This window comes from Heteronotia binoei, chromosome 5, assembly GCF_032191835.1.
Source record: "Heteronotia binoei isolate CCM8104 ecotype False Entrance Well chromosome 5, APGP_CSIRO_Hbin_v1, whole genome shotgun sequence".
NCBI classification, from domain to species: Eukaryota; Metazoa; Chordata; class Lepidosauria; order Squamata; family Gekkonidae; genus Heteronotia; species Heteronotia binoei.
The window spans coordinates 132,215,060-132,240,792 of record NC_083227.1 but is presented as its reverse complement, the minus strand read 5'-3'; the positions used below and the strand labels follow the sequence as shown (position 1 = coordinate 132,240,792).

The 25,733-nt window shown below is 39.1% G+C and overlaps 1 protein-coding gene across 1 annotated transcript in view; it reads right to left on the bottom strand.

Annotated features, from left to right (window-relative positions):
* Window positions 1-25,214, bottom strand: part of TRPC7 (transient receptor potential cation channel subfamily C member 7) — a 255,159-nt gene extending 229,945 nt beyond the window's left edge. The window contains exons 1-2 of the mRNA XM_060240416.1: window positions 24,887-25,214; window positions 13,818-14,595 (exon numbers count right to left, since the gene is read on the bottom strand). Coding sequence (XP_060096399.1) covers window positions 13,818-14,595; window positions 24,887-24,888 — 780 coding nt within the window. The 5' untranslated portion in view covers window positions 24,889-25,214. The remainder of the gene's footprint in view (window positions 1-13,817; window positions 14,596-24,886) is intronic.
* Window positions 25,215-25,733: the final 519 nt, after the last annotated feature.

The following is a 25,733-nucleotide window of genomic DNA, read 5'->3' as shown; positions in this document are numbered from 1 at the left end:
TATGCTGTGGCAAGCGGTTCTGTTTGAATGGAAAGAACAGCCATGATTGTGCTTATGAGGTCACATTTTCACAATTTTAAAGGATATCTGTGTGAAGTTTGCTAACATTTTACATGGGCCAGTCAAAATACAGGTTGGAAGAAAAGTACAATAAAAAATGTCTAATGACCATGGGTTTGCCTGGGGTATTCAGAGGCCTTGGTTAATAACTGTGTTTCTGCTTTTGGTATTTACAGCCCTGGCGGACTCCAGTCCACAGGGGTGAGAGGAGGTATAAACGTGACTCCAAATCTTATCACATTTCTGACTGGGAAACTGCATCCTCTACTTACTTACTTACTAGATTAGATCAGATTAGCTCACCCAAAGGTCTCACAGTGACAACATTAAAATGATATAAATAAGGTAAAACAACATATAAACAAATACCAAATATGAAATATTAACATTAAAATGTGAAGCTATTGAAATATGTGGCTGGCACCATACCACGAATAAAAACAACACAAACATGGATAGGGTTGCCAGGTCCCTCTTGGCAACTGGTGTGGGATAGGGGGAGACTTATTGGGAATGAGAGGGAGGCCCAGCCGATGTTGCAGTGATGTGTCTACATTATTTCTGATGTTATCGGGAAATGGCACCATCACACAGCAATGTTAGGGTGATGTTCTGGTATTTGGCCAAAAACTGCATGGTAAATTTGGTTTCTACCATAGAGCATTTGTCCAAATACCAGAGTGTCATCCTGACATTGCTGATATGATGGTGCCACTTCCAGATGGTGTCACTTCCAGAAGTGATGTAGACATGTCACTGCAATATCAACTGGGCCTCTTATTTTTCCAGATAAATCCAATCCAGTAGTCAGCTGATTGGTGGTGTGGTGGGGGGGCTGGCAGTGAGGGACCCCTACCTCCATCTGTGGGGTCTAGAAACCCCACATGTGGATTATCCTCCAAAGGCTAACCTAAACAATCCAGACTTGCATCCCCTGTGGAATCTAAACAAGTCTGGCAGGGCATGGGTGTCACCTAACAGTGCATTCCACAGGATAGGGGCCACAACTGAGAAGGTCTTTCCCCTGGTAACAGCTAAATGTGCCAACCCGGGGCCAGGCACATGCAACAGGCTCCCAGAGGATGACTGAAGGAAGCATGTAGGGGTTGTGATTTTTTAAAAAAATTGTTCTGCTTATATCACTAAATGGAAAGATTTGAATGTTGCTCTTTCTCCAAAAGAAGTTTAAACATGCAGAGTAAATGAGTTTTGGAGAAAAGAACAAAGCCTGGTAATTTGGAATGAAGAAAGTAACACAGAGGAAGAGGCACATAGCAGCTGAAAAGTAAGACCAATCAAGATTCAACCTGTGTTGGGCCTCTTCACTTAGCAGCGTTAAAGTCTGACATGTATGACAGATTATTCACAAGCCCACTGTCATCAAAATGTTTGCTAAATATACGATCATTTGAAGAGATCAGTGAGAATCCAGCCATTTTTATACCTACTGATCTTATTTCATTTCTTAATTTAAGAAATGAGTCACCTGCTTATGTGCAGATGGTAACCATAAAACAAAAATCTCTGCAGTTTCCTTCATGTGAAGGTGACATTTTATACCTCTTGCATGGGATCAAGTTCTAGCTTTCAGTCCAAGCTATTACAGAAAATGTAATCAACTTATTCATGCAAGAAACATCTTCAGCAATACTGTTTGATTAATATAGAGACAAGGAAGGTTGTACCTGAGAATAGATTCTTTCTTTTCTCATTTGCTGCTCTCAATTTAAATAGAACAAGGTGCATTTTAACCTTAGCCAGAGTACAATTTCTGCATATTTACTAAGCCACAGTAGAATTTAAACTTATTTAACTGTTGTTGTAAAATACAAATGATATTGTTGTGACACACAGGTCAAAGTAATTAAACATTTCTAAGTTTATATCTGGGGTTCAGTCTATCTAAAACCAAAGCTTAATTAATTTGAATGGAATATGTGCAGGAACAGCACTTTAGCATTTGTGACCTAAACATCTTTGAGAGCATGTTTACTTGAATTTTTGAACCTGCAGATGAGATCTCACCACATCATTATAAAATTATTACGTTTGATGTTAAAACAGTCTCAGTGTGAGCTTGATAGAATGTTCAAAGGTGAATCCAATGCTCATTAGAGAAATTAACTCCTTCCAACATTGATCGCAATGGGTAGCCATGTTTCTGTAGCAGTAGAAAAAGGCAAGAGTCCAGTTGCACCCTGAAGACTAACAAAATTTGTGGCAGGGTATGAGCTTTTGTGAGATACTGAAGAAGTGAGCAGTGACTCAAGAAAGCTCATGCCCCTATGGTGCAGAGTGGTAAAGCTGCAGTACTGCAGTCCAAGTTATCTGCTCACGACCTGAGTTCAATTCCAGTGGAAGCTGGGTTCAGGTAGCAGGTTCAAGGTTGACTCAGCCATCCATCCTTCCAAGGTCGGTAAAATGAGTACCCAGCTTGCTGGGGGGGAAGTGTAGATGGCAATGGCAAGCCACCCCATAAAAAGTCTGCCATGAAAACGTCACCCCGGAATCAGAAACAACTGGTGCTTGCACGGGGGACTACCTTTACCTTTTTAAGGTGCTACTGGGCTCAATAGAACATTCCCCACACACACATAAACATGCAGGATCACAACAGATCTAGGCTCTTACCACACATTTAATAGAGAATAAGATTTAGAGGTTGGTTGAAACAATTAGAGGGCAGAGGTTATGATCATTAAAATTATAGCACAAATAAATTTAGCAGAAATATATCTTTCCTTATCTGCTAATACACACAGATAGGATTCTCTTGACAAATAGTTCTCAGAATTCTGGTTGTATATTAGAAATGCTATGTTTCCTTTTGGGAAGTGCTGAGATATTAGTAGAGGCGCATAGTAGATAAGGTACATGAGGCTCTGGAATACACACACATGGTTACAAATTATGAAATCTAAAAATCAATTTGACTGAACATTCTGCTCCCACCCCCCACATAGGATTGCGACATTCTAGTTCCCTGACTCTAAGAAGCCTAGTTTACATATTGTGCAAATTGCTTTCTAATTATGCAAATCCAGCACATTGATTGTTTTGTTATCTGCCAGTTGCTTTTCATCTTCTGTTAACTCTCCCAAAATGTTAAAGAAAGATTAAAGGAAAACATCTTTACCTAATCGTTTGCTCATGCCAGACTTTGTTCAGGCTGTGAACTTGTAACATGTAGCCTTTGTTCACAGAATAGCCAACCACAGTAATATTTAGGCTGCTGTTCAGTGGAGAAAAGCAATGGCAAACCACCTCTGCTCATATCTTTCCTGAAACACCCTGTGGATAGGGTTGCCATGAGTTGGTTTTGACTTAACAGTACATAATTCTTCTTCTGTACACATCTATCTCCTGTCAATTTTTATTTTAGATGATGTCAATACACAGATATCCCGCTGAGGGAAACTGTCAGAATTTTTGTTTTTGTTTTTACTATAATTGTAGTAAATGAATTTTCAAGAAATAATATTGAACATTTACATAAATTATTCAGAGCTGGCAGCAACAGCTCAGGTGACCAGGCAGTGCTCACAGGTGCTTAGCAGAAACATTTAAAGGTACAGACACTGACATGGTGTATAAAAACAATGACTGCCAAACTGTATGCCAATATCCATGAACAAAAAGTTCCCTTAAGAATCATCGATAGCCCATAAGTCCACTATGAGTACAAGAATGAATGTCAGTGATATGAAGCTATCCAAGCTGAAAATATTTGCACTGGACCAGGACACTACAAAGTCAAAAGCCAAGATGCGTGTCCAGATAGCTGCGCATTTTGAAAACTGTATCATTTGGTTGGCTTTAGCAGGGGTTCTAAACTGTGTGGTTTACTTGGTGGGTCTCCCTAAGGGTTTGTGGCTAGCTGCCAGGTGAATTATGTTTTTTTTGCTGATGCCTTCCCTCCTTTGCTGTGTTTAACTTTAGTGGCCTGAAAACAATCGATCAAAATACTCAGAAACACTGTAAGCAGTGTAGAAATGAAATGGAGCATTTTATAACCAAGGCTTCCCCCCTGAAGTATTGCGAAAGAAGCTACTTGCTTCTCACAGTATTTTTGGTAGCATAATTCTGCTTCTAGAGACATTGAACATGCCATATACACATGCACACACACACACCTTGGCTGGGTGACCCATCTTGCCATTTCTTCATAATCTGCTGCATACATTATGAAATAATGCATATATCTGCACGTACACTTCTAAAAAATGTCAAAAGGATGTTCTCATTTTTTGGCTGTACATACATTTTGCAGGAAGCCATGATGGTCCATAAGGGTCAATTCATACATGACAAAGTCTTCATGTTCCCTTGTGTGAACTTTGTACTGACATTTTCAGGGATTAACCAGCTAGAAGCTCAGTTCTCAGGTGTGTACTGATGCCCACATATAAGTTTCCCAGTGGTGCAAACAGCAACTCTCCAGGGCCATTTAAGATCAGAAAAACAGAGTGGGAGGAAGACTAAAGCCCTTTCACCTTGTGCTCTGCAAACCTAATCTGAACTGAGCCTTGAAGTGCCTAGAATTGAGTTTCCTACACAGAACTGTAGGTGCATGGGCCATGTGTCCACTACATGGATATTGCAATGGATGACTCAGTCTTGGAGGTAAATCGGTCCTGGAGATAAGACTTGGAACCCTCCCATTAGACTTCTGCATTTCTTTAGTTAATAATGACAACAGTTACTAAAATGGGGTGTTTCATGAAATGAAATAAATTCTCCATCCAAACAGTCTCTAATGAAACAAGCAAACAAAAAAAATCCACGATTTTCTCCCCCTTGTAGCCAAGAGGCACTGCCTAGCTCATGAAAGAACTCCAAAAGGCAGTGGTCCCCAATATTGATCCAAACCCAAGATCCAAAAAATCTGGCCAAGTGAGAACACTCTCTGCCTGAACCAAAGAGCCAGCCAAAGCTCCATACAAAGGATTTCTGTCTAAGGTTGCAAAAGGCATCCTCAAAGGCTATGTCCTGTCATCCCCTACCCCCCATCATGCCATGAAAGGGCAGTGACAATGAGTTCCATAAGGCGATGTATCTGCATTCTAAAGGCTGGCCAGCAACTTCTGGCTGATCTTCTCCTGTCTCCAGAACCCCCCCCCCCCAGTTCCTTTTTGTGTGATACCTATGCTAATTGTACAAATCCATTGTACACACACTCACCCTTCCTGTCTCCTCCTCAGAGTACCAAAGTAAAAATAATTTAAAACATTAAACCATCACGATCCTGCCTGACCCCCACTGGGAACCCATTCCCATCTTTTGTCTAAAATGGGAGTGTATTCAATTTACTCCAGAAAACCCATCAACAGTTGTTAAATCCATTACATTGCAGGACAGGAGTCCACCTCTCAAAATCCTATAAAACCTAAGAGTAAACCATGCCCCGGTGTGCAATCTGAGGGTGCCTAGATAGATTACACCACCTTAATGCTTGTTTTGTGCCTCCTTGGTGTGACATTCTGGTCGTGCATGTCTCTCTTCATCTCCTTCTACATGGACATCTGCATATCTAGAAAGCTAGTATCACCCATAACTCTTCCTAAACATCTCTATTTTAACTCCTTATTTTCTTAGTTCTTGATTGATTAAGTGTGATTGTAAACCAATATATTTTCAGTAAAAACCTTTAAAATCCTTTAAAATCTGGAGTCTTCTTACTAAGTCCAGCCTCGGTATACAAAGGTGTGTGATCTCTGTACCCTCTTGACCACCCTGATCTTACAGCTAACTCCCCAAAATTGAGATGGGGCCATTTTGGGTAGCACGCTTCCTGTTTCATTTGTTATTGCCTCATGACTCTACTGGGTTCAGCTTTTCAAAGCAATCAGTATTTTCATAATAAGGGCACAGAGAGAGCTGTGCCCTTTCCTTTCCATAAAGGAAAGGGGAAGAAAAGAGGCCCTGGGCTTTTTTGATTGGCCACAAGTTATACCCACTAGGATTGCATATATGTGGTAGGTATACCAGTCCTGAAGGACGGGGTGAGATTTTGCCTTCTCATTTCTTCCCAGTGCCTACCCAGCAAGGCCAAATTTTCCTTTGCAGTCTGCCTTTCACTGCTTGCTTGCTGCTTGCCAAACCTTATCCCCCACCCAAGCAAATATACCTCAGAGTTTTCCTTGCCCTCCTTGTGCCACCAAATGTCCTTGCTTTATCAGGTTGATTGTTTCTTGTGCTATTGTTCATTGAGCTTCAGCTATCCAGAATGAGAATATCACATTCCCTCAAATAAAATGCCCACTGGAACCTCTGAGCTTCACACTTGAGAAATATATGCAGTTGTACTGTTCTATACAATCTTTCTTCAACATCACAGTCCCTCAGTCCCAAAGGGAGATTCCTAGACAAAAGGAATAGCAGCCAGTGCTTTTTTCCGAATTACATTTGCAAACATCAATTGTAAGATCCTTGGGGGAAAAATGGATGAATTGCATCCAGTTTCTGAGATTGGTCACGTATAACTTTTCATTCCCCATATTATTGCACCCATATCCCAGTTTCTTTTCTGCTTTGATGACCTCTATTTCTATGATAGGGGTCAGCTACCAGTTCCTAGATGAAGATACTGATATTTAGATATCTGCTGTTAAATATTAACTAGGATTAGCACCTATCTTCAGAACTGAAAACATGACTAGACAATCAATAGCTGTGAATTTGAAAATGATTTCTGTTGCAAGGTTTGTTTCACTGCTGTTTTACCCATTAGCGCTTAATATGTTCACCATGTATAAATGCCCCGTGAGCACTTCTTGCTACTCCCTTCTCTATTGTCAAAACTCATTTTTTTTCCTTGTTGGCTTCTACCCCTTTAAAAATGTACATGTACCTCTGGAGACAGGAAGAAATATGAATGCATTTCAGGGTGATGCATTTTATTTCAGTTAATTATTTTGTCTGGTTTTGGAGTTGTGTTTAAGGAATAAAAGAGCTGCAGTTAAGACCAGTGATGTTTTCTCCCAGTATTTCTAAGTGTGACTTTTTTTCTCTGGGTACTGAAGTCACAGAGATTTAAATAAATTGATCTGTTTTGCTGACAACATGAAATACTCAGTTGTTTCCTTTTCGGAGCCATTCCCTGCTAATTCTGGAAAGGTAAACCTTTAATGTGCAGAGAATACATTTCAGGAGATTTGGTGGGAGGCAGACCAAGTTTAAAAGGCTGTTGGATAGTCACAGATAAATCGCAAAACAAGTTGGTGCATTTGCTAAGGCAGGGGTGGCCAACAGTAGCTCTCCAGAAGTTTTTTGCCTACAGCTCCCATCAGCTCCAGCCATTGGCCATGCTGGCTGGGGATGATGGGAGTTGTAGGCAAAAAACATCTGGAGCGTACTGTTGGCCACCCCTGTGCTAAGGCATTGATTTATTCCTTATAATGAACACAGCAACTTTATCAACCCAGATCCAATCTCACTTTCAATCACATCAGTTCATTTATGGTCACTCAGGACTTAGAGGAAGAAGAAAAAGAAGAAGAAGAGTTTTTATATCTAAAGGAGTCTCAAAGAGGCTGACAATTGTCTTCCCTTCTCCTTCTCCCCACAGCAGGCACCTTGTGAGGTAGGTAGGACTGGGACAGTTCTCAGATTGCTGTGACTGGCTCAAGGTCACCCAGCAGGCTTCATATGGGGGTGTAGGGAATCAAATCTGTTTCTCCAGATTAGAGTTCACTTAAGTTCACTTGACAAGAGCAGAAGAAGGTATTGCTGAGAAATTATCATGCAACCTAATATATGCTAGTCTAACAAAGCAGAACTCAAGTTGCACCTTTAAGACCAACTAAGTTTTATTCAGAACGTTAAGCTTTTGTGTGCTAAGAACACACTTCTTCAGATGAGGGGATCAGGTATAGTGGGTATCACTATATCTGATCCCCTTGTCTGAAGAAGTGTGTTTTTAGCACAAGAAAGCTTATGTTCTAAATAAAACTTAGTTGGTTTTAAAGTTGCAACTTGACTCCTGCTTTGTTCAATTGCTTCAGACCAACATGGCTGCCCACTTGGATCTATCTATATGCTAGTCTACTTTCTGTTACCTGGTATGAGCAATGCATCTTGGGACAGGTGACGTTATATGATTATAGTAAAGAGAAATCTCTTAGCATAGGTTTTCCTTCTGAAGACTGGGAGCTGCAGTCTTGAATAAATTCATGGCTTCCATATCATACTGCTTTTGTTGCTAGACAACACAATACATTTTGCACAAACTACATATTATGTGCAAGTGATGGGAACATCACAGATGGCACATATACAACCTGTGCTCTGCCAGCGGTCCTGGCCTAACCTGGTAGAACTCTCTGCCAAATACCTTCAAGGCCCTGGAAGATCTTATGCAATTCTGTAGTGCCTTTAAGGCAGAAAAGTTCCATCAGGCTTTCAGTTGAAGACAGCAACAGCTTCCATTTTAGCTGGCACCAACTCCTTCCTCTCCAGAGACGTGTTCCTATTCTCTCCTGCCCATGAGGTAGCCAAGCAGTGCGGAATTGGATGTAATGTTTAGTTCACCAGTTGGATTCTTTTAAATCTCTTGTATAAGTGCTGTTTATTTATTTTGGTTTTCTCTGATTTTTATCAAATGATTCAGAAATTTAGATGATGATGATGACAACGATGACACAGCAGCAGCAGCAGAATGGGACTGCAGTCTTTGTTTTAAAAGTTGGTTAGGGAGAGCACAATTTATAGTCAGAGAAGACATGGAGTTAGCTAACATCACCTTTGAGGTGGAGTGCAATGTTATGTCAAGAGAGCAGATTCCATTGCTTTACATTGCAGTCACTATTCCAGTATAGTATTCCAAAAAAAGAAATACAGTAAATTACCAAGAAGGGCTAAACATCCTCTATATTTTAATGTATTTAGTGTATTTCTTTTTTATCTGTTAGATAGCTGATGGCTGTTAGCTAACTCCATGCTTGAGAGGAGAGAAATGGTCCTTAACAGCAGAATTTCAACTACTCTTAACAATTAAGGATACTTTTGTATGTTAGTCTCCTTCTTTGACATATTTATTGCTCCACTGTTTCCCCACATAATTAGTATACTGTGATTTATAAACTTATCTTGTCATTGCTCTTTAGTTTTTGCATATGCCAAAACACCTTCTTTAAGTTATATGCTAATCAAGTTGTTTGCTGTTCACCTATGTAGAGGCGTCTGCCTATATATATGAACCATAAACTTCCATTTCTGTGTATTTGAAGAAATGTGCATGCACACAAAAGCTCATACTGTGAATAAACTTTTGCTGGTCTTAAAGGTGCCACTGGACTCAAAATTTGTTCTATATACACATTTGACTGTCATGTATAGTTTTATCCTCAGTGACAAAGAGATACAGACCTATGCAGCTTAAAAAGGGAGCAGGAGAGGGAGCCTAGTGATGAAGCCAAGTTGAAATGAAGTCTCACCTATACTCAAAAGCCATAATGTTGACACAGTCTTCAAGCCCACACAACAGATCTGCCGCATGCTGCGCTTGGCCAAAGATATGAGAGATCCACTTTCAACCCCTGGAGTCTACAAAATACCCTGCTCCTGTGGTGCAGTCTACATTGGCACTACCCAACGCAGTATCAACACCCGTCTCACCGAACAAAAGAGACACTGTTGCTTGTTTCAGCCAGAAAAATCAGCTGTAGCTGAACATGCACTTCAAGAAGGAGACCACGTCATCCACTTTGAAAGAACTGAAGTCCTTTCTACGGTCTCACATTATCATACCCGCCTGAACAGAGAAGCTATTGAGATTTACAAACACCAGCACAATTTTAACAGAAAGGAAGAAGGCATTTTCATCCACCAATCTTGGTACCCAGCTCTGCAAAACACCCTACAGACTATAAATTGCAGAAGTTCTCAGAACAACCAGCAAATTCCACAGAACAATCAGCACAGTCAACAACCATCTTCCTTATCTTCAAACCCCTTCCAACCCTCCCAGCAATTAACACGGAACAATGGTCACATTCAACAGCCAGTTTCCTTATCACTACCCTTCCAGGAAGCCCCACCAAACAATGGGCACATCCACAAACCAATTGCCCTTTCATCACACCCCCTCCAGTCTAGAAATAGCAGCTCTCCAGCAGCCCTGGCCCCACTCAATGCACAGCAGCCAAGAAGGTCAGAGCACCTGCTCCGGCTGCAACGCCACTGAGGATGTTCTCCGCAGCTGAGAACGAAACGTCTGGAAGGAAAACTTTCTCCAGTAGAACACGGCACTTGATCCCGAAAGAGTCTACAAACCCTAATGATGTTACCAGCTGTGAAAACCTGAAATCTTTGATCTCACCTATACTCTTTGAAAGCTATAGATGGGGAAAATTGCAAATAAAGGGGTCAAATTTAGCACTTTTGATGTATATGTAAGGATGTAAAGCAAGAAATAAACTTCAGAGTTTAATAGTGGTTCAATGCTGTCAAGTCACAGCCAACTTATGCTATCCCACTAGCATTTTCAAGGCAACAGAGAAACAAGGGTAATTTGCTACCGCTTGCCTCTGCATCGCAATTATGGACTTCCCTGGTGTTCTCCCAGGGCTAACTCTACTTATGCTTCATAGACCTGACAAGATTGGGCTGGCCAGGCCATCCAGGTCAGGGTTAGAGTTCAATAGCCATCTTTAAATTGTGAAGCCATACATTGCTATGCATTAAAAAAGAGGAACTAAAAGCACATTTAAGTATCATGCATTTAAGCACCATTCTTAAGTATTGTTCCATCATGTCTTAGATATACTGGGTTTTTTTTTCTTATTTCTTACCTCCCCCCCCAAAAAAAAAAGAAAGAAAGAAAGAAAAGTTGAGGGAATCCTATGATCAAAAAACACCTTTCATTCCATCTTTGTTTCATATATGCCATGTGTACTCAACATCAAATTGTTTAGTCTCTTGGCCATTTTTTTTAAGTTAATGAGTTGTGGCTCATTTTTAAACTCAGAGGTTTATAGTATGATAGTCAATGCTCTGTTTGGTTAAAAAAAGTGTACTCATATATGTGCCGATTGGCAACAATTCCTCCATCAGGACCTGCAAAAGCCCCCTCTCCCCCCAGTGCAGGTACTTAGTACCAGTGAGTATAACCTCAAAACAGACCTCAATTGAAGGCAATACTCCCTCTCAGCTGTGGAGTCTTGTGAGCAAAAATTCTACTTTGTGAGCTACTGGCATTAAAGTTGTGAGCTACTGCATAAATTAGTTTGCTCTGGGGCCATTTTTTGTGAGCGAAGTCAAAAATCTGTGAGCCAGGAGTTAAAAAACCTCATACCATCAGAAGCTGCAAACCGAAAGGTTGTAGTATGATGATGTGGATTTCACATAACTGGGCCACACCAAAAATGCCCCTGAATCTCTGAATGTGGGTTGCTTGAGACTATCTAATCATTCTGAAAGTACTCTGATGAGAATCTCAGAAATTGAATGTTATCTTTTAATCTTAAAATATATTGGGAAAGGAGTGATATGGATGTATTTCTCTGCCTGATTTCATTCCAATATGCAATTATATTTTGTACTGTGATTCTATTGTATTTTCTCATTTCAGTAATAATTAAATTGATTTTAAATTTAAAAAAAAAATTAAAAGTCTTAGGCTGGAATACAAGGTTTTCACTTGACATTTAGAATAAATAAACTTCTGTACTTTTCAGTCAAAGGGCTGTAACCTATAGAGGCTGGGTATCAAAGAGAATAGCCATCTCAATATAGCCCTGTGATTTAGTGGTTAGTGTATTGCTTTGGAACAGGCAAAGAGACCCATGGTTTCATGTGTTTGTTTTGAAAGGAATGCAGGAAGGTTTACTCATTACACTAGGAGAGTGGTTGCTTTCTTAAATTTGTAGTCATCACTGTGAAATGCATGGTCTGTTTCTTTGGTTTATTTCAAAGCCACCACCATAACAATCCTCACAATTGATTTAACAGGCCACCACCATAATAATTCTCACAATTGTTTTTGCAAACAGAATTGAGACATTTTGCCTTTCATTATGATTTTGTTACACCAAATTATTTCTTAAATTCACTGTACTTTACATTTTCTTTCCTTTTCAGGCAAATAAATATCTGTTTACTGTGCATTGATAGACATGTAATTCCTCTTGTAGGGTCTGAAGGAAGAAGAAGAAGATACTGGATTTATATCCCGCCCTCCACTCCGAACCTCAGAATCTCAGAGCGGCTCACAATCTCCTTTATCTTCCTTCCCCACAACAGGGTGTCTGTTGTGGGGGAGGAAGATAAAGGAGACTGTGAGCCGCTCTGAGACTCTGAGATTCGGAGTGGAGGGCGGGATATAAATCCAATATCTTCTTTTTAAGAACATAAGAGAAGCCATGTTGGATCAGGCCAATGGCCCATCCAGTCCAACACTCTGTTTCACACAGTGGCAAAAAAAATTATATATCTTCGCTAAACTTGGATTGCAGGTGGAGGAGAGCCTGCTGAAGACTACCAGTGAGTTTGGCATCTCTGTCTCATGAGGGGACTGTTCTACCATCTCCCAAACCAAAGAAACCAGAAACCAGAAAATGGAAAGCTTCATGTAAGTTTAGAGGTTTGTACAATCAAACAAACCACAAACTAACATGAACCACCATTTTCCAAGTTTGTGTCCATCCCTAATCTACCTCCTGTCCAAAAACATTTCCATTTAGGAATCTTTGTTCTTTATATGGTCCAGTCTTAAGTAATAAAGTAATAATTCATAGGATCAAGCACATTACAGTCCTGTCTAGAGCTTCTTTCCTTCCTTTACTGATACAAGCTTATGAAGAAACTCATTCTGTTTCATAAAATTAGTTTGTTACCCATAAAAATGTTACAGTCTTCCTGGTAATTTCTACAAATATACAATAGACATTAAAACACTGCTCCCTCTGAATTTTCCTAACTGTTCCTAGATGTACATTAAGGATACTGGGAACTGCTATTCCAAGGATACCATTTTGCTACAAATTTCTCTGATTTTGACTCTCCAAAGCACTATTACAATATCACAAATAATGGAGAGTAAAGTGGGACCATATGAAAATGAATGTGTTATGCATACAACCGGATTCCAACAAAAAATGCTAGAGACTTTTGAGTATTACTGAAAAGCATTTTACATATTACCATATTCTGTGGGTACAGTTATCCAGACACCCCTTGACAGCCAAACTGACCAGGTCTTGATAGCACTAAATCTTCCTAAAGTTGCAAATAGCTACTGATTCAATATTTCAGGAATGCAGGTTTTGTGATGGGGTATATAAGTGAATTGAGATTAAACACCAAGCAATGATTTCTAGAACAGTTGAAAAACCAAAACATGACCAAGTAATAGTCTGTCCTTCTTAAAAACACAGTAACCTCAATGACATCTCCTAAAGCTTGAGTTGATAGCCATCACAAGCCTCACAAAACAATAAAGTAAATAAACGTATGAAAACTAACTTTTCAAGGAGTTCATTACAATGTGAAACTCTATTAGACTCTGACAATCAGTCAAGGAGAAACAAAATGTTTCCATTATGAAAAACTAAAGTCATTCATCTTTCTTTAACTCCTGATGCATAGCCATCCATAACATAATACTGGACAGAAATAAAATTCATTGCTATGTTCTATCATTGGTTACTTTCTGTAGTTTTCCCACAACCCCTAAAAATGCCAATAAATTACCCATACAAAATACATGGCATTGTACCATTAACAGTCTCAGAAGGGGGGAGGGTGTCATTTTATGTTACCTTAAATTCTGTCTCAATGTTGGCTAATCTTGCAAGCTCGTTGCTTAGCTCTAAAGCTGTAAGAACAGGGTCTTCACTAGAAAGAGACAAATAAGCGGCACTTGCTAATCCTTTGTAGGCATTCATTCTTGATCGAGAATGACTGAAGGAATCCTTCCTTTGCTTCTCAATGCACTCAATGCACTTACAGAAATAGTCATGGGGCCTTTCTATCCGTGCCCCTTTCAGTAGCAAGATGTGAACAATTTCATATTCCTGGCAATGAGCTGCGAGTATGATAGGAGTAATGTCATGGGAAAAGCGTGTTCCATCTTCATCGTAAGCATAAAAATCATCATCTCGTAGTTCTTGCTCAAGAGGACTGAGAGTGAGGCGCTGTCCTTGTGCAAAGGCTGGGTGGTTCAATATTGCTTCCACAATGCGCACATATCCTTTGCTGATGGCTAACAATAGCGCATCACCAACACGAGCCAGATTTTCCTTCTTCAGAAGCAGTTCAGTTACTTCCAGATGTTCGTTGCCCACTGCCAGTTGCAAGGCATTTTGTCCCATATAATCAACACAATTAAAATTCAAAGTTTTGGATTCCTCCAGCATTTTCCGCACCACAGGAATGTTGCCATATTCTGCTGAATCTAAAAAGCGTTCTTCCTCTGGAGTCAAGTTGGTGCCCTTTTCATTGAACATGTAGGCTGGGCCTCGGGTGGCCTGCCTCCTCCCCTTTTCCCGGAGAGTGGTGTGCCGCCGATGCATGTTTTTAGAGCTGTGGTTTCCAAGCCTAAATGAAAATGTAAGAATATGGATCAGAATGTAATAGTTTTCTAGAAACTATTGTTTATTTAGGGCATTGTATTATTTTGGGAAAATCACTTTTACTACTAATTGATTTCAATAAAAGAGAGACATGTGCTTAACTCTGACACTGAAATTAATGGAGTTTATATGTTTAACTTTGCCAGGATTGTGTTAATTATGATTAAATCATATTTTGTGTGTGTGTAGATGTGTGTGTGTGTGTGTGTGTTATAGATTTGTTTCTTGGAAGTCCTTTTCAAATTTTTGTTTGCTGTGTTTTATTTAATCACAAGGTTTGATCCAGAGTTTAATGGATTAAAAAATGTTTGCATTGTGAATTGCACCTTCAGAGAGTCACACAAAGTAGAATTTACCACAATAAATTATATGATCAATAATTCAATACTACTTGGAATAATTCCCACAACAATTAAATACAGGTGAAAGAGGTTCATAGATTCAGTGATTTATGGCAAGACTGTTTTCTAGGTTCTCAGCAGCTTTACAATATATTGTTTTAAAACTGGAAATGTAGGAGGGTTTTATAACCCATGCTGCCACCCTAAAGTAATTAATCTCTCTAATAGATCCTTAAACTTAAATGGGTAATCTTGGCAGATCTCTGGCAGAAGACTCATGTCACATTTTAATAACGAAAAAATTACAAAATGTTCCTTATCATAACCATTTACTTGTTAAAGAATCCCTAAGGGTCTCAGAAACTTCATATAATGGTATAGATGTTTACTGAGTGTACTAAGCATGATATAAAGGAATGATGAGATTACTCAAGAGGAAGTCCTGGGAGAGTGATAGCAATCATTGGGTGCAATTCAATTGGAGCAAATTCTTATTCTGTTTGATGATATTAATGGTTACTACTCTCTCTCTCTCTCTCTCTCTCTCTCTCTCTCTCTCTCTCTCTCTCTCTTACACACACACACACACCATGCATTATGATCACTAGAAGGAAGTGGAAGTCTTCTAATGTTGTAAAATTTAATTAGTGTCCTTTTTGTCTTGGTCAAATATCATTTAAAAACACAAGATTCTAGTAAATGCATAAAATTAATGAGAATTAGAAGTGCCATTTTTTTCTGTCTGGAATTATCTCTTGTAGTCTGAAAGGTCAGATCAGAGTTTCTAGAATGACAGTTTACTTCTGGATTGTACCCTAGTTTAGATCAGTTGATATTTTTGTTTGGCCAGGGCTAAAGTGGTGGAAACTATGTTGTGAAGGTCTTAGTTGGCTGATCATATTGGTAGATCCAAGTGAGTAGCCATATTGGTCTGAAGCAGTAGAACAAAGTAGGAGTCAAGTGCACCTTTAAGACCAATAAAGTTTTATTCAGAATGCAAGCTTTCATGTGCTCCAAGCACACTTCATCAGACAAGTTAATGAAGTGTGCTTGGAGCGCACAAAAGCTTACGTTCTGAATAAAACTTTATTGGTCTTAAAGGTGCACTTGACTCCTACTTTGATCATATTGGTGTTTCAGTAAATGCTCTTAGACACCAAACAGATATGGGACAGTCCAGACACAAGGAACTGCTGAGCTATCCCAGCAACATTATTGCAATCTTAGCTTTTGCCATTCGAGAATAGGAGGAGAGTATTCACATCAAAGGATCTGGGATGCTCTGGTGCTTGCCCTGGCTTTTATTTTATTTTATTTGTATTTTTTTTAAAAAAAAATTGAAGCTAGTCTTATCTAATGTACCTTGCCAGAAACCCAAAGACAAAATGTGCAGTCAACATTCACTCCAGTCATACTTCTTTATGAAAGCAAAAACCCTTATTGCATACATAGACCAGATCTAGACAGAGGGATAAATGTAGTAGTATAATCATTTTTGTTATCAACACTGCCATCTCCCGCTGAGAACAGGAAGTCAGCATCTATGATCAACTTGGTACAGATTTTCAAAGCATCCTAAAGGACTGAGAGGTTCAGTTCCATTTAATCACATAATATGTCTATCCTGTCTCACAACTGGTTCTCTCTCACAGGCCTTGGATGATAGGTCTTTCCTTGCCTACACACATAAAAGAAATTTTCACCTACAACAATGAACCAGAAGATTGGGAACTAGACCTGAAACAAATCTAGGTGCCTGATAGCATCTTAAATTCATTGATTAATTTATTCCAATGTAATATGTGCAGTCTGCTCTCTATATTGATCAGTCCTTACACAAAAGAATAAATTGACATAAATCTGACATGGAAAATCTCAATATTCAGAAGCCACTCTGTAACTATTTTAAACTTCCAGTACATAGCTGATCTTAAAGTTGATCTTAAATTCACCTACAGAAGAACTAAAGGAGAATCCAAAGGTAAATGTCAAATTAGAATTCATCAACAAGTCCAAAGTTATTTATCTCTTCCCAGCCTTAGCAGTGACCTGAGATTCTTTATTCACTATAGGTACTAATATATTTTTAATCCCATCCCTTACTGATGCCAATTTGTTCAGCTACACTTCTTTAACTCCCTACAGTATCTGCTCATCTTGCATCAGATTTTATGTTAATCCTACTTTGACTAAATAACAAAAATTGGGAGTGGGCCACACTCAGAGTGAGCTGATTGCTCTTTTTATTGGGTCTTGTTTTAAATCGGCCTCTCTCTAAAATTTCTCCTCCATTACTACATGCTTTTCTGTTTTGAATATAAAAGCTTCAGCCTAATGGATGAACACTTCAGTGCATCTGATAAGTGAGTTATGACTCATGAAAATTTAGGCTGAAATAAATTTGGTTAGTCATTATGGTGCCACAGAACTCCTTTTTTGCTTCAGCAGACTAACACAGTTACTCATCTGGAATTGCCTTCATAAAATATTAGTAGCCACTGTGCTAAGTGGAAAATTTCAGAATCTGTTACCCTTAGGGGCACTAAGAAAAAGTTGAAGGAAAATTAAGTAGGACAAGTGGAAGACTGAAATACATGGACTAAATAAGAACCCATGGATTCTGTACTATACTCAGTTTTATATTGCTTACAACCCTAGTCTTGTTGCACATATTTCAATATCTGAAGGAACATATCTCAATATCTGAAGGAACAATTCCCTATGGTTTGGACCCAATGGAGTAATTCAATTGATGGAAAAAATTCAGCCCCTAGAGTGTGATTTTCAGCTCACAATCCCTCTCCAAAATGCTTCTCCTAGGTTGGTGGAAATTAGTTCATTCACAGGAATGTTCTTGTAGCCAAGTCTTTAATTTATATAGCCTGATACATTTACTGGTTCAAAGTTAAAAACCAATAAAACCAATAAAACGGGGCCAATAATCCAATATATCTAGGTTGATAACCTTGAACCATGTTAAAACAGGAACAAACATTTTGGCCTCCAAGGCCTCCTCAGTGGTCAGTTTTATGTATATGCATGCACCATATAAGCATGTGTTAATATAAACAATTTAACTGCAAAAATTGGGAGGATGGGGGTGGGATTAGTTACATCCAAGATATCCTGTGTGGCAAAAGAACTAGATTGTATGAGGGCTATCTTAAACTTTTAAGCATACAAATCCATGGAATGCTGGTTTAATAGTTCTTTCTGTAAAAGATAGATGATAGATAGATAGATGATAGATAGATGATAGATAGATAGATAGATAGATAGATAGATAGATAGATAGATAGATAGATAGATAGATAGATAGATAGATAGATAGATGATGGATGGATGGATGGATGGATGGATGGATGGATGGATGGATGGATGGATAGATAGATAGATAGATAGATAGATAGATAGATAGATAGATAGATAGATAGATAGACAGACAGATAGACAGACAGACAGATAGATAGATAGATAGATAGATAGATAGATAGACAGACAGACAGACAGACAGACAACATAGTTACTCAAATAGAAAATTAAGTTCAATTAATTAAGGACCCAAAATGCAATTAAATAAGACTAACCTTATAACATACACATCTGACCACAGTATCATATTTAATTTATTTTATTTTTATTTATATAGTCAATTTATGAATCAGCTATTCCCTACAATATATGGTTCTAGGCAATTTACAACCAACAAAAACAAGTTAAAAACAGAGACCAAAAGAACAGCTTAAAAATATACATTTTAGATGGTGCCAGATATTTCTTTACTATCCCGCTCTGGACTGTGCCATAGACTCACAGGCAGGTGAGGAGTGGGCTGAAACAAAGATGGAGGAGAAAAGAAGAGAAGAGGAGAGTGTGGGTTATTATGGAACCATCACTGCCTTCAGCCAAAGGCCTGGCAGAATATCTCTGTCTTACAGGCCCTGTGGAATTGCATTTGGTCCCACAGGGCTCTGGTGGAATTTGGCAGAGAATTCCACCAGATCAGAGTCAGAGCCGAAAAAGCCCTGGATCTAGATGAGGGCAAACAGATATCTTTAGGGCCAAAGGCCACCAGTAGGTTGTTCTCAGTAGAGCATAATGTTCTCCTAGGGACATACCAAAGGAGGCAGTCCCAAAGATACATAGGTCCCAGATCACTTAAGGCCTTAGAAGTCAAAACTAAACCTTGTATCTGACTTGATATTCCACTGGGAGCCAGTGTTGCTGGTGCAGCACAGATTGTATATGTACTGTCCATAGCGTTCCCGTCAGGTCTCATGCCACCACATTCTAAACCAGCTGGTGCTTCCAAGTCAGTCTCAAGGGCACCCAGTGTAGAGCAACCTACAGTAATCTAGCCTGGAGGTGACCATTGCATGGATTACAATGGCTAGGTCAGGGCGTGACAGGATAGGGGCCCGTCTTAACTCTTGGAATGTGCATATATGTATCAAGCTTTAACTGACAGTAACTCTCACAAGATCTGTTAAGATTTGCATTTGTAAACATAGGAGCTGCATTAGAACAAGAAAGCTTACAGCTAGATCTAGGTCATACAACAACAAAAAGTCTAAGTAAAATTTATTCTCATAATTTTGAATATTTCAGGTGACATTTAGCCAACATTTTCTCAAATGCATGTTAGAATACATGTGAATTATAAATGGGAAGAAGGCCAAATGATCATCCAGTAAGAGAAAGTCAACATGTTGTATTGTTGTTGTTGACTTAAAAATAGTTGCTCTGCTCTGGTTTAAAAACTAATCATATGTATGGAGCAAGTGCAATACAGTCTCTTAAAATCTAATTGTGACTTGATTGCACTTATCTTCACATTTTTATTTAATGACACTTTGCATTTAAATTATACTGTATTTGCATATTTTATGAAGGCTGCTAGCGCTCAATCTCATCAGACATGGCAATTAAAGAAGGGTGCTTTTCTAGGACTGGCATAGGAGAACAATATTTTGGTAAACAGTAAACTCCTGATGCTGCCTTTATTACAATTCCTTGCAAGTTTCACAGCCCAAAATGGGGTGGGGATGGTGGTATCACAGCCATACATCAAATTTATTTTTGCCTGCATGACAATTATAGTGTTCATCCATATGATCCGTTACCATGGGTCTCCCTGTCTGGATGGGGACAAAAAACAACAGCCCTATAGATTATAATCTGATTTTTGTATGGTCTTTACCTAAGAAAAAGATACTTAGCAACAAGGAGTTCCTATGCAGAGGGACCATACCAGCATTATTAGGTGCTAAGAGCAATATATTCCTATTCTGCAACAATTGCCACCTATTTTGAATAGAAAGATTCTATAAAATTCCTTTGCATTCTAACATTTCATGCAATAAATAAGAGTTTATGTGAAATCCTTTTGTTTTCCAATCTGGTTTATTTTTGGCTATGTGTCCTTTATGCCATCCTCTTCTATGTAGGAATTCTCTACTTAAAACTGGTCCCATCATTTTATTGCGTTCGTTGTGTGTGTGTATGCATGTGCGCACGTGTGCACAAATACGTTTATGACAAGACAGGAAGTTCATATCTCTTCTTGATGCACACTTGGGGTGCAATCACATGAGGGGTTTGGCCTGGCCTAGCCATGCCTCCCCTCCAGATTTAATGTGCATGATCACACAAGCACATCTGCCCCCTGAGTCCCACCCATACTTACCTCATTTTAGGATGGGATGGGACCAGATTAAATAGCTACTGGGAACTTCCCAGTAGCAAATCTACTTGCCAAGTGCAAAGTAATGCACATTGGGGCTAAGAATCCCAGCTACAAATACAAGTTGATGGGGTGTGAACTGGCAGAGACTGACCAAGAGAGAGATCTTGGGGTCATGATAGATAACTCACTGAAAGTGTCAAGACAGTGTGCGTTTGCAATAAAAAAGGCCAACGCCATGCTGGGAATTATTAGGAAGGGAATTGAAAACAAATCAGCCAGTATCATAATGCCCCTGTATAAATCGATGGTGCGGTCTCATTTGGAGTACTGTGTGCAGTTCTGGTCGCCGCACCTCAAAAAGGATATTATAGCATTAGAGAAGGTGCAGAGAAGGGCAACTAGAATGATTAAAGGGCTGGAGCACTTTCCCTATGAAGAAAGGTTGAAACGCTTGGGACTCTTTAGCTTGGAGAATCGTCGACTGCGGGGTGACATGATAGAGGTTTACAAGATAATGCATGGGATGGAGAAAGTAGAGAAAGAAGTACTTTTCTCCCTTTCTCACAATACAAGAACTCGTGGGCATTCGATGAAATTGCTGAGCAGACAGGTTAAAATGGATAAAAGGAAGTACTTCTTCACCCAAAGGGTGATTAACATGTGGAATTCACTGCCACAGGAGGTGGTGGCGGCCACAAGTATAGCCACCTTCAAGAGGGGTTTAGATAAAAATATGGAGCACAGGTCCATCAGTGGCTATTAGCCACAGTGTATGTGTGTATATAACATTTTTGCCACTGTGTGACACAGAGTGTTGGACTTGATGGGCCGTTGGCCTGATCCAGCATGGCTTCTCTTATGTTCTTAAATCTCTAAAGCACATGCAGGGTGCATTTCACAGCACTCTGAACAGTGGGGGCACACAATGCACTCACTCCACACACGTAGGGGCTGTCTAAATGAACCTCTTGTGTGTGTGTGTGTGTGTGTGTGTGTGTGGCTCATGCCTCTCCCAGCAGCTGGGCAGAGGCTGCATGGTTGCCATGGCATGCATCAAAGAGTACAGGCTTTTTCAGAGCTGGGATACTGCTGCACCAAATTCCCAGTGCGATCCCACCCCTGGTAACATAACCCTAAATCCAGTCGAGTTCTAACTCTGCCCCAGTTGTCATTGAGAGCATTCAGCACGTAATTGGAGAGTCTCCTAGGCTAAAGCAGTCAAGAAACTGTAGCAAGTTCAGTCTGCTATAGAAAACACTTGTTTGGCACAACAGATTTTTGATTGTGCTGGTGCATCAGTTACTATGTACCATTATAATTTTTGACATAGTTATTTAGACTGCAAAAATAATGTTTATTGCATCAACTTCTTGCTGGACTGGTCAATATTTGAGAGCTCTTGCATCAATATTTGAGTACTCACTCTTATTTGAAAAGATTCTTAAGTCAAAGTCCCATTGGATAAAATAGGACTTGCTTCTGAATAGACCTTTTTAGGTTTGCTCCCTTAATGACTTAACTGGTTCTCACAACTTTTTCTTTCCTTTGCTTTTTTGAGTACATCTAGTGTGTATTGAGGAAAGGAGGCAGCTATTGGACCTAGAGATTATACACATTTCCTATCTATCCCCAGCCTAGGAGGCTTCCTCAAGCTTAAGTGGCTCTTCTTTTGGAGGAAGAGCCATTCAAGTTGAAAGGAGACCTCTTCAGGCTGGAGGAATTTCACTTCAAACTCATTATGTTTCAAACTTTGTTTGGTGGTATAATAGGATACAAGCCTTTTGGCACAACAAGTATTGGAAGATGAATTTTTTTAAGGTCAACACATCAATGAGAACAGTGGAGCAGCTGTGTATTAAATATTATTTGTGTTATTTCTTCAGAAGCTGTTACATTTTGCTGTTGTTTTTTTAAAAAAAAGATTATTTAAGACATCCCTAGCATAATGGCCCAGGACCCACATGAAGGTAAATCTTCAATAAGTCTTATACTTTTTGAGAATCCTAATGGCACAGCTCTATTGCAAGAAGACAAATAAAAATAAGTGTTTGCTTCATACTCATTGACTACAGGACTGATGGGTCCTTGAACAAAAATATTCACTAATGGCTCTCCACCAAAGTCCACTCATAGAGAGAAATGCATAAAACTCCACAATGTACTTTTATCATTCCTTCTATTAGAAAACTCATCCATTTGCATGTTCATCCACCTTTAAACATTTTTGTTGCTCTGCTTCCAGCTTAATTCTATAGGGGTAGCAGTCTTAGTCTATTATAACAAAATAAAAGAGAAATCGAGTGGTACTTGAAAGACGAACCACATTTATTCCAGCTTGAGCTTTCATAAGTCAGATCTCACTTCCTCAGATGCAAGCTACCTCCAACTTGTCTGACATAGATGAATTTTCATCCAGCTCTCATAAGCAACTGAGATTTTGCCTCATGTTTAACCCTACTGTGTTTCAGCCTCTGTTGATGCAGCTCAATAAGCACCTTTGGACTTCTACTTTTGTGCCGTCCCCTGCACATTGTAAATACTCCTCATAAACTTTTATCACCTTTCTAGTCTTTTAAGTGCTTTGAAGCTTCCTTCGCCTTTACTAGTCTCTGATAGTTCCTTTCATATTTTACTTCACCTTTCTGTGGCTAACTTGGGATGCAATTATGGACAAAGCTTTCAGATGCAACTTTCAGCTATTTACTGCTATTAATGAATAAACATTCCAGTGAGATATGGATACAATCACAATATTTCTAGAATGAAATTAACTTGGCAGTGGGCCACAATTTTCCATGAATGGCCCTATCAACACACAGAATCTCATCTATTGTATTACTGTGCACACTCCATCAGTTTCAAAGGTGGCTTGCATGAATGTCTGCCCAAACCTCACCAAAATAAATAGTGGAAGCACAAGAAAGCACACTGAAAGCCACTAGTCCCTATTCTTTAAAAATATAACTCTATGCATACTTTTGTTAATTGCTCATATATTCACTTCCTTTTATTTGAAACTCAAGTTTGGAACCCCTAATCACTCATGTTTATTTCAGTTTACTTTCCTCCAGTCTTTTATACTTGACAAAGTAGATAATGATTTTAAGAAATTGATCTCAGTGTACATTAAACATTTGTTATTGGAATTCCAAGACAGATGACAGTATTTATTTCCATTTTTACTGTCAGTTTCATTCTTATCCACCTGCTCAAAAAGCTTTGACTTCTGCTTTAAAATGTATAGAAAATGCAAATATGCAATTGAAATGAATCACAAGAATATGGTAAGGAAACTGTGCTGTTCTCAGTAAGATTCCCCCCCCCCCCTATAAATTTAGAATTTTATCTTTGGTAATGTAGAAGCCAGTGCAAAAAACCCTTTCACCATCCCAGTTTACTGGTATTAATTGAACTATGTCAGAGCTTCCTAAAAGTATTGTTAAAGCTAGATGAAATCTGGATGAAATGGACCTCAGAAAATATATTTATTTAGTATCACATTCCACATTTCTAAAGTGACAGAATTTTAATATGTGCGTGTGATCATGTTACTCACATAACCATATTCACATAAATATTGGTTATGCATTACATTCTTGGTAGTATCCATGAAAATTATTTTCCCTGTAGATGGCAGCATAATTTTGCCATTATAGTAGACTGTATAAATATTCTAAATATCAGTATACAGACTAGTCACTTTGTAAATTATACCCTGATTTTTATTAGTTAACACAACTTTAATTACCTAACAATCACTTTCTTAAAACTTGAAGAAAGCAGCATTAAAATAAGACCTAGAGGATATGAGTTCAGTGCAGTGGTAAGAAGCTTAAAAATATAATTATACCCCTTCCCCTACTTCCAGTGTACCATGATTTTCTTTTAAAAGTAAAAGCCACTCAGTGCACATAGAGAAACAGGGAAGCTGCAAGACATTGCCAAGGAATCTCAATTGGCTTTTTAAGACTATGAATAAATATGCACCATTAAGCTGCCCAAACTTAGTGTGGTTTCAGACAAAGAGATCACCAAGAGATTCCTTTATTACAGAAAATGTGTTCCTTTAGCTTATATCAATAGTATTTCTTCTGGAATGATGACTGAAGCATTTAAAAAACAACAACAAACAAAACTGTCAAGTTGAATGTCACATTTAAAAAAAAAATCTCCAGCTCTTAAAAGCAAACACACACCCCAGTTATGACAGAACCAGTAGCTTATCTTACATATAGCATAAAAGGCATGGGATCCTTTCCCTTCTAGATGTCTGAAGTCCAAGGTTGAATGGCAGGACGAGTGGGCTCCATGCTTGTCAGTCACTCCAGCCGGCGAGTCTCTGTCCGTGGTGCTGAAAACCTGATTTGATCTGGGCAGCGCTCTTCAGAGGCAGAAGCAGCCAGGCTGAGCGGCTCTGTCCCTCGTGCTGCAATAGTGCGCTGAGCTATGAAGAAACTGCAACATTGTTATCACCTCCGCTTGACTGAGGGAAATTTCCCAGGGAACCTTAGGGATTTAAACGTGCAAAATTGGTGCGTGGTTTCCTTCTGCTCTTCCTCTCTGGCTTGCCGCTTTGCTAATGAGGTAGTTGATCCTCCCTCCCCTCCTCCTCCCCAAAACTATACCTCTACTGTGTGTTCATTCGAGTCTATACCCATCTACTCTCCTTAATTTCCAAATATTATCTAATGTGATGTGTAAAAGCTCCTTCTTTTCTAGTCCAGATTGATCCCATGCACCATTTTCTGGCAGGGCTGGGAAATGCACAGGATTGCAGGGAAATACTTGTGCTTGGAGCCACAGGAACATCAAAACAAAATAGTTGGTAGAAAATGATACTTTGCAATCCTTTTCCTACACTCATGTCTCTTCTCATAGCCAATGAATTTCAGGATTATCTTTCATAGTGATTTTCTTTTCTTTTTTTAAAAAAACTTTAACCACTGGAATTGTTTAGGCTGTGAAGAGAAACTAGTGATGATGAGGCACAGTCATCTCCAGTAGTTAATCAGAAAATAGCAATGGATCAGAAAACAGCAATTGTAATAGAGATCACTCTCCTCTGGTGTCCTAGCT